The sequence below is a fragment of the Seriola dumerili genome, unplaced genomic scaffold (genome assembly GCF_002260705.1).
Source record: "Seriola dumerili isolate Sdu_G_001 unplaced genomic scaffold, Sdu_1.0 BDQW01000056.1, whole genome shotgun sequence".
Lineage (NCBI taxonomy): Eukaryota > Metazoa > Chordata > Actinopteri > Carangiformes > Carangidae > Seriola > Seriola dumerili.
The window spans coordinates 1,715,625-1,725,787 of record NW_019174311.1 but is presented as its reverse complement, the minus strand read 5'-3'; the positions used below and the strand labels follow the sequence as shown (position 1 = coordinate 1,725,787).

At 38.5% G+C, this 10,163-nt stretch overlaps 1 protein-coding gene across 1 annotated transcript in view; it reads left to right on the top strand.

Moving 5' to 3' along the window:
• The first annotated feature begins 5,368 nt into the window (after positions 1-5,368).
• LOC111219297 (putative Polycomb group protein ASXL1) overlaps positions 5,369-10,163 on the top strand; it is a 19,750-nt gene continuing 14,955 nt past the window's right edge. Inside the window, exons 1-2 of the mRNA XM_022741931.1 lie at positions 5,369-5,425; positions 9,018-9,101. Of these exons, the coding sequence (XP_022597652.1) occupies positions 5,369-5,425; positions 9,018-9,101 (141 nt within the window). The remainder of the gene's footprint in view (positions 5,426-9,017; positions 9,102-10,163) is intronic.

Below are 10,163 nucleotides of genomic sequence, written 5' to 3'. Positions count from 1 at the left end.
ATTAAATACAATGTCATATCCAATTCAAAATATGCTAGTTAGATGCTATTCTACAAATGATGCTGTTGAATACTTCCATCATGGACCTATGATAGCTTCATTAGACGGCTTTAATTAAAGGAATGTAAGGCCATATTATATCAGGCATATATTATTTGGTCTTTATAGTTTCACTTTCTTACCAATCATTTGTTGCTCATTAAAAGAAAACTATACTGTAAACTTAAGTCAAAGCACATTGGGTCACATCTGGGCGCTCCTTCACCCATCCATTGTAGATTGAGTGTTATCCACAGTCCCGTGCAGATTGTAGGTAGTGATCATTTCTACTACTATAAATCACAAACATTAGGCTATGGAAGCTGCCAACATTTTGCATCTTTATTTCCCACTGTCAGACTCTTATTCAACACCAATTAGACACCTATTAGATGCTGATTAGATTCTTATTAGACTGTCTTAGAGGGTAATTTGCGACCCATTACAACAGAACTATCGTAAACTGAAGTGAAACTGATCATTTTTACAGAGTTGTTACTGAAAAGTTCCTCATGACTTCATCATTATACTTGACAACAAGTCAGACACAGCAAGTTTCCAAACAAGTATTTTAATCACAATATTCAAGCCAGGTATATATGATCACATTAGTGATGATGATGCATTAAAAAATAAATGTAATAAACGGCACAATCTGCAAAAGACAAGCTGCTGTTTCTGACAAGCTCTCGTTTGAAATGTTTCTGTCCACTGAGTTTCATTCTGACCTATGTGTCTTCCACATGTCTGACCCAGTTCCTGTTCCTCTGAAATAGTTCAGGGTTCTGCTTCCTAGTTCCTCCATGTTAGATGTTTGCCACAATGAGCCCACATCACTGCCTCGCTTCAGTCTGTAGAGCCCCTGTTGCACTGGAAGAAGGTGGCATTCAGACAGAGGTCCAGCAGTTCTGGGTAGGGGTTGGATCTATTGTGAAGGGCGTTGTCATTTAGCAGGTGTTGCCTTGGTTTCTACTGCCTGCATGGTTGGTCTGTATGTAAACAATGAGGTCACATGTAGGACACCTTGGGTTCATCTGGGTCCAGATAGTCCAGACTACAGAGAGAAAACAAGTAAAAACAGATGCTTCAGTCTTATGTAGGAGGGGTGGGGGCCTTTCACATCTTTGTGCCAAGGGACCCATAACTTTCATTTTCTGTCAATGTCCCTCTATAATTCATCACTGGAGGCCAATTACATTACTTGATACTGATAACTTAACTGCATTATTGTTTTCTAATAGGCTGAAGTTCAATAGAATAATACACGAAAACATCTGTTGCCATATGAACTGATTCCAGCTCTTGACTGTCAATGACATTATCCAGCATAAGTGAGTCTTTTTCCTAAATCATGTAACAACATCCATCTCAGGCACACAGCTCATTATCAAAGATAATGTGTTTGTCTGTGGATTAGAAGAAAGTTTGGTTGTTTGATTGTTCTTTTGAGATGACCTTAGATCAGTCTGTGTATTTCAGTCTATGGACACTTTTTTTTTAATTATTTTTAATCATTTGACATATGAAATGGTGTTTTTAATTATTTTTCTTTTACATGTAAATGTTCTGTTTTTGTTGTTTTATGTTCAATAGAAAATAGATGTATAAATAATCAGAAAGCAGAATGACAATAATTTGATATTTTCAGCTATAAATTTATAATCCAGAGTTTCTTTTAACTGAGACAGTAATTTGACAATTTTCCACACTTGCATGCTACAAAGCACCACTATTAAGTATTGTACAACATTGAAACATTAAAAACTGAATACTAACATTAAACTAAATGGCAGCTGAAGTTCTCCAACCATATTGCAGTGGTGCTCTCCTTATCCTACTGTCACAAATCAGAGAAGACCCACACATTTACTGAAGTTTTCAGGCAGATCAGAGTACAGTCCTTGCCCGAGGTCAAAACCAAAAATCCAGACAATCAGGCAGAGATACAGAGGCATCAGGCAAAGGCTCAAATCAGGTAAACAGGCATAGGTCAAAATCCAAAAAGGGAATACATACAAACAGGCGGGCAACAAAGCAAGCAGGAGCACAAACTACGATTTGGCAAACAACAAAGGTAAACTTACTGGTATAAGTACAGAGGGGTAAATGAGCAAACAAGCAACAGGTGTGTGGCAGAATGAGCAGGCTGGCAGCTGATAGGCTGCCAGACAATACAGGGGGGTGCCAGTGGTCGTGGACGGTGTACTGGCCGGAAAGGCTTGCAGGTGCTGACTAGAGAATGAGCAGAGGGGTGTGTGCAGGAGAAGCAGCAGGAGGGTGGAGTTTAAGAGGAGCAAGAAGCTCCAGCAGTGTCCATGACACCTACCTGCTTTCAGCCACCAACACACTTCCAATTCTCTGTACTGTGGTTAAATGTACAGGCCGCTGCCTGCTTCAACAGCTGAGAGAGAGCTGCACTGTAAATAAAAAAAAAAAACAGTAATATACCAGCGGCTGGGGCGACAAAAGAAATACTGGAAAATAACAGAAAATAACTATTTCATGAAAATACAGTAAATTTCCATAATTAAAATACATTTTATAGCTTTAATTTTACATGAGAGTTTCCATATTTCTTTGGCTTTTTAATGTTTTATAAAGAATATTTACACATGTAAAAACTGTGAAATTACCTTCAAATGTGGGCGAACATTGTTATAATTCAAATAATAAGGCTTAAAATAACAGAAAGTTACTGTTATTATTTGGTTTTAATGATATAATTTTACATAAAAAACTACTAAACTATTAATTCATATTTGATGTAATAAAACGATATACCACACATAAAAACGTGATTTATTGTTCAACTATTGAAAAACGAGGTAGCAGGTTAAAATTGCAACAATCCAGTAAATTTTCAGTCATATCAAACATAAATTGAGTTTTTAAATGTAATTTTACATTGATTTCTTGGATATTTTACAGACCTTTAATGTTAATAAAGTATTTTATTAGGAGTATCTTAGCCTGTTTTGGTAAAAACCCAAAGACCTTTGGTTATATAACACTATCTTACACTAATAAAAACGTCAATGAAAAATACATACAAGACAAAAGTTGTATGTAATATTTCAATGACCAAAAAGATCATGAACAGTATAACTTAACTAATGTAACTATGACACTTTGGCCTTGAATGCAATACGTCCTAGCATGCAAAATCAGGCACCGTCTTTTTCTCAAAACACTCAAGAGCCACTACACAGGCGATGTCACTCCAAAGAGGAGGAAAAAAACGGGAGTCTTTATTGCTGCAACCACAACATTGACTTCCACAGAAAATTTCAACCTCAGCAGCACCTGTGCCTGTCAAATGTTGGAGAAAAAAATAAATGGCGATACGTTAGTCTATGAACCAAACAATCAACTGACAGAACCAGCTATAAGTTACCTTAAAGCTAACGTTAGCCTAGTGGTAAGTTATCTGGACGCAGCTAAAATGCTAATCAATTTACCCTTCACTGGCAATGTTAGCAAGTAGCAATTGAAAAGAACACCCTGATAATCTAAATAATTCCAGTCATAAAATGTTTTTACCTTGTTAAACTTGATTCCACCTTTCCCTTGTAGCTGAAGACAGAAAATTGGTGAACAAGATAGTCGATGAGTTTTGGAGTAGAGCAGAGTGCAGTGAAGTCGAGGAGGTGAGGCTGATTGCCATGCACTGATTGGAAAGATGCAAACGTTAATATTTGAATTAGGCGCCTTTCTGTCTAGGGTCTGTACTCAAATTTGAAATGCATATATTTATTACAACCCGTTTTCCAAACATTGACTTTACCTTAAACGGTAATGGGGAAAAAATCAGAAAATACAGACAGAAAACAGGTATTATTTCAAGACTGTTTATTTGCTCTCCACAAAATGTGTGTGACGAGTGACGAACTGTAAAGAGTTGATTATTAGGAAAACAGAGTAGCCTACATTTAACGGCCATAAAATGTAAATATTTTTTTTCAAAAAATAAATGCAAAATTTTATAGTGTTGGCTGTTATATATTACGGCATATATCTGTTATCAACACAGGGTTAGTAAACTTAACAATGACATGCAAAAATGACATTATATTAAAAGATATTTGTAAATTACCAAACAAATCTCAGTAACATTACAGAACAAATACTTCTTTAACTGTTAATTGTCAAAACAATACATTTTCTTTTTAAAAAAATGGAAATTTCATCGTTATTCACAGTTACAGCGTTTTCATGTTATTTTACATTTGACATGTTAAATCACAGTCTATTTTTGTAATTTTATTAATATTTTCCTGTATTTTAAAAAATACAGGAAAAATCTGTAAATGTAATTGTAATTATGAGAAAAAGCTGAGAGAGCTTGGAGAGAGCTGAGAAAGAGCCGAGAATGAGCTGAGAGAGCTGAGAAAGAGCTGAGAGAGAGCTGAGAGAGAGAGCTGGAGCCGTTTCAGTGGCTGCAAGCAAGCTGCAAGAGCTGTCAGCAATCACATTGCCTTTTCTTCAGGAGATGCTGTTGTTTTGATTGAATGCATTAAACCAACATCACATTATTCATGCTGTTGTGGTTGTGCATGCTAAGATAATGCATCCACCCAAACACAAAGGAGGCAACTGGAGTTTGATTTGTGCTGCTGTTGCAGAATTACACAGGAAACAGCCTTAAACTGTTTTTCTCAAAGGCCCTGGTTACTCTGTTACTCAGTGTAATCCACAGAAGTCTTTGGTTCAACTGCAGAAATCTAACAGACACCTGTCTCCTCCACCTAGATGAAGAAAAACAAAAATCTGCATGGATAAATACCAGAATTATTATAACATAATACATAATGCATCAGTGAGTAGGACAATAAGTAACAGCCAATGTATACACACACACAGACACACACACACATATATATATATCTATATATATAGATATATATAAATATATATATCTATATATATATATATAAATGGGAAGCAGATTATATAGTGTTTGTATGCGGAGGGCTGGACGTTGTTTTGTTGCATTCCTGCGGAGCGTTTGACCTTTGACCTGGTTGTTGCATTCCAGAGAGGCTTGTTCTGCAGCTGCACCACAGCCAGCGCTGCACTCACACTGCTGCTACGCTACAGAGAGACGATGTGTGCTGAGCTCGTTTAGACAAAGCACTGGACACAGTAGAGAACCGTCAGAGACGAGTAGACACCAGAGAATCGTCCCGAGCTAACTGGACCGTCTTGTCTTGGGTCTGCATAGTTAACCCAGAACGTAGTTAGCCATTTTGCTAAGCAGCTAAACCGCCATCGTATTGAGGTTGCTTTGTAGACACACAGCAGGCTAGCCGCAGACACCAGTGCAGAGGAAATGAAGGACAAACAAAAGAGAAAGAAGGAGCGGACCTGGGCTGAGGCGGCTCGCATGGTAAACACTCTCTTTTGCGCATTAAACCAGCTGCATGTAGGTGATGTATGTTTACATGTGAAGTAATGGATCCAGATGTGTTGTTGTGTTTGAACATTCTCCTCACGACCACAGCCTGAGCTCTGCTGTAGCGTTAGCAGCAGCTAGCTACTAACCTCGCAGTGCTAGCCTGGACAGCCGACACGCTGTTTAAATGTTACCGGGAGGTCACATTTTACATTTGCTGCTTGTCTTTCAGGCTGCTAACATAAAAAGCTACGCAGCGCTGGACGCCGATGCTGGTTAGCACGCTTACAACTACATCTGCTGTTTGAGCTCTTTGTTTGCTAGGCAGCAAATTAGCTAGTGCTACGCTAATTATCATCTGAGCAACCCGTGTAACCCAGGACATATACAGGCTCTATGATCAGTTTACACACTTAATGTGAACAAACCAGTCAGTAAAAAGTGTCGCTGTGAAACCAGTGGTCTTACAGTAACGGCTAACGTGGTGTAACAGTAGCTAGCTATGGTTGTTGACTGAAATGCACGCTAACGTTAACAAAGCTAAAAGCTAACGTGAACCACCAACTCAGCTGTCTTGTGAATCTGCATTAGCACGAATGGTAAATTAACCTGGTTCTGTAGAAGGTCGAGTAGCTTTAATAGTTAAATAAGCGTGAGCTGCAAATATATCTGTTTCATTACTTAATGTCAGATAAGTTCATCATCATCACCATGGTCAGGTACAGTCTTCAGTGTTTATCTGTGTGTGAGGGCCATGGCTCAGACACAGCTGCTATATGATAGAAACAATCACAGAGAACCTAAGTGAAAATCATTTTAATGAGAACCACATTCACTGTCAGCTCGGCACATTTACACACATACTGAAAGAAGCAGCAGCTCCAGGATGTATTCTGATCTCTTCACTTCTTACACGCTTGCACAAATTTAATTTGATTTGCTTTTTCTCATCAATCCACACTCAATAATCCACATTGACAAAGAAAAAAATGAAAAATGTTTCCTAATTCTTTAGGAATCAGAAACTAAACTGTCTCATTAAGAAGTCTTCAGGCCGTTTGCTGTGGCTCCAGATTGTGGTCAGCTGCACCCTCTTTGCTTTAATTACCTCCACCATGGAGGTCATTTTTGTTTGTTTGTTTGTTAGCAGGATTATGATAAAAGTACTGGTGGATGGGACATAGTCCAGGATCCAGTTAAAGGGGCGGATCCAGGGATTTTTTTTTTTGTCACTTTCGTTAACATTGCATTAACATTTTTGGACATTTTCATCAATTTCTCAGGAAATAATGTTTGGATGTTAATGTAAATAAAATCATCTAAATTCATGGCGTTGAGATCTATGAATTTGTACATTTTAGTGTAGATCCAGATCATAATCTGGATGTGGTGGGAGAAAATGTCTGGCCTTGGTGGTTCTAGGTATCCATGATGTGTCCAGAACTTGACTGTGGCAAATTGAACTGGATGCAGTTTAGAAAGGCTCACACATATATTTAAAGGTCCCACACTTCACTGGATAGAAACCAAGCAATGAAGTCCAGTGAACTCTCTCTAGACCTCTGTGGTAAACTGCTGAGACATAGATCAATGGGTCAAGGAGGAAACCACGAACCCAGTGGTCACTGCTACAGAGCTTCAGACGTCCTCCGCAGGGATGGAGAAGCTGCTGGAAGCACCTCAGCAGCTTTCCATCAGTCAGGTGTTTATGGTAGAGAGCGGTGGTGTGCCATCAATCACACTGATTCATCACCTTTGTGTGAGATCTGCTGTAAGTTTTAGACAGAACATTGTTACAGGAGTAGAGCAGCTTCAGAAGTACATCAATACTTAGGTTGTGTGCTGGTGACCGGAGCAGAGAGTTAGCTAGTTAGTTAGCCGTTTAGCTCTGAACGTACAGTGTAATGTATATGCAGTTAAGATGTTTGTGCTACAGCTACGACTCCTCAAGTTCCCACGTCTCCTCTGAGCTTCAACTACAGTCCAGACTCTTAGCCAGGAAGGTTAACAACACTGAGGCAGCTAAATACAGGATTCTGTCACTGGAGTGAGTCATTGTCAGTTAATGGTAAATATTTTTGATAGCAGTGATTTTTAGATATTTTTCCTCTATACTGGACATTTCATACGTTTACTGTCATTTAGCCAGGAAGGAGAGAAGTGAAGAAGTCTAGACAGAGAGCAGAAGATGCAGGAAAGACAGAAATCATGAGACAGAGAAGGCCTGAGTTTAAGAGAGATTTGCTGCTGCTACTGTAATGAAAAGGTTTGTTTAAAAAAAACATGGGTTCAGAACCTTTGGTATAATCCCGCTGACAAACAACCTACAGGCTCAGGTGAAAATATGACCTCCTTCGTGGCGATAACAAAGTGAGCAAAATGTGAATGACATTAAACACATGTACTAATATTATGGAGTCAACTTAAACTAAAAATACAACCACCAGTAACAAACATCTGGATAAATAAATCAAAAGGTAGAATTTATGGCTGTGCTGTTGGATGACATTAGTTTTAACAGGTGAAACAGAGAAAGTGTTGTTTTATAATTTAAGCTGGTTAATGTGGTTGGTTGTGTTTTTAAAATGACTTTGCCTAACATGGATGAAAAAGTGCTGATGGAGACAGTGGGCAGATCACTGTCAGCACACACTTTAGACTCCACTCTGTGTTGCCCAGTTAGAAACAAGAAATTCAGAGATCCGGAAAAAGCTTCTTTTGTGTAGACAGAAACAACAGAGCAGTAGTAATTAAAGACACTTTTCAAATATGTTTGACTCTTATTCTATTACATTAACCTTACTGTGTTTTAGTTTGTGTTGTTTGTAGTTTTTATGCTCATTTTATTTTTAGTTAAAGTTTACTGTTTAAACTGTGGTAATAATTGCTGTTGTTTTAACCTGTGTTAGGACTGTAAACTGTCTCTATAGCTTTGTATTACTCCAATCAAAATAATCAGTCTCTGCAGGTCCAGACATGAACCATGGCCTCTTTCTCAGGCTGCGTCCACACCACTACGTTTTGATATAAAGCAAATACCGTCTCCATCCAGACAAGTGTTGAACAGCATAGACAGTTGTAGCATTAAAATAGAGAATGTAAGTGAACAACAGCTGCTATGAAAGACAACAAGGTCAGTAACACTGTAATTTATTATCATGTTGTATTCACCACTGGTAGTTTCGGCTGATGAGAGCCAATCAGGAGAGACCGTGGGTGTCTATGTCATCGTTTCCAAAGGTCTCCGTTTCTGTCTGTCAGGACTACAAGACAACCCCAGAGTTTTCAAAATAAAACGGGTTCAGCAGTGTTTCTGAAAGTCTCAGTTTTTAGGGCTTGAAAACTCTCAAGTCGTGTGGACAGAGGAGGAAACGTAGGACAAGAGATGAGTTTTAAAACAAAAACATAGTAGTGCGGTTGTAGCCTCAGGAAGGATGAAAAACAGTTTTTCTGATGGTTTTAATTTTTTAAACGAGCCTCAGTCCATCTCTTAGGCAGTGGATTATGTCTGGATTGATCTGGATCTGTCCTGTGTTCAGAGGTCTGGACGTGTGTGTGTCAGGTAAAAACTGTGTGTGTTTTCCAGGTGTTGGAGAACTTCTCTGATGCTCCCATGACTCCCAAACAAATCCTCCATGTCATCCAGACCAAGGGGCTGAAGGAAATGAGGTCACACACACACACACACACACACACACACACACACACACACACCATGATATCTTATCATAGTTATGATGAGTGACACTTGAATTGTTCCACACTGTGTTGTTGCGCATTCTAACATTTGTTCCCATGTTGGAATGGGTGATCTGTTGTATCTGTACTATCCTGTCCAGTATTTGTTGTGGTCAGTGAACTCATCACACAGTACACACATCAACAGAATGTGTCAGTCTGGTTCTAACTCTGTTATGTTTTCTTTTACTCTGTCTGGACCACCTGACGTGTTGCTGCCCAACAGGAGGTAGGTGCTCACACTCATTACTCTCCTCTGTGTCATCTTCCTTTATCTTGTCCAAGTGTTGCCTCTACATTGTGTTTACATTAAGGTAAATGAGATGGATTTAATCAGGCTGAATTATTCAGCCTGTTGTTATTTTTTTATCTTGTTCACACGAACTGATGGACACAACAAAAAATAAAATGAATGTATTACAACAATTACCAGTGAGGAGTGATAGGTGATCTTGTCATTTTGGGCTCCTTTCAAAATAAACATGTATATACACACAAATACTGTCATAGACTGTATTATTAGATTAAAATAAATAGATGCTGCTCAAGTTTAATCTTTTCCTGTTTAAACATTTAACTAGAAGATTTCAGCTTCTCTTGATCAGAGGAAAAGTGATGTAACACACTGGATCTAAAACACACAGTCCATCTTCTGTTTTGGTTCATTATCAAAATCAGCCCACCCCACCCCCCAGAAACCAAATCACACCAATACATGTGTATTAGATAATGAAAAATGTTATTAAACTGTTTATTGATAAACTAAACAGGATGGAACATGATGCTGCAGTTAACTGGATCAGACAAAGTACTTCATCAGACTGATTCCAATATTACCAATTAACAATCTCCTGATTGAGCTGTAATATTTCCAAATATCAAGTGATACAGTCACAAGTGTTTAAGAGACAGAGGGGTGGTCATCTCAGTCTGATGTGTGTGTGTGTGTGTGTGTGTGTGTGTGTGTGTGTGTGTGTGTGTGTGTGTGTGTGTG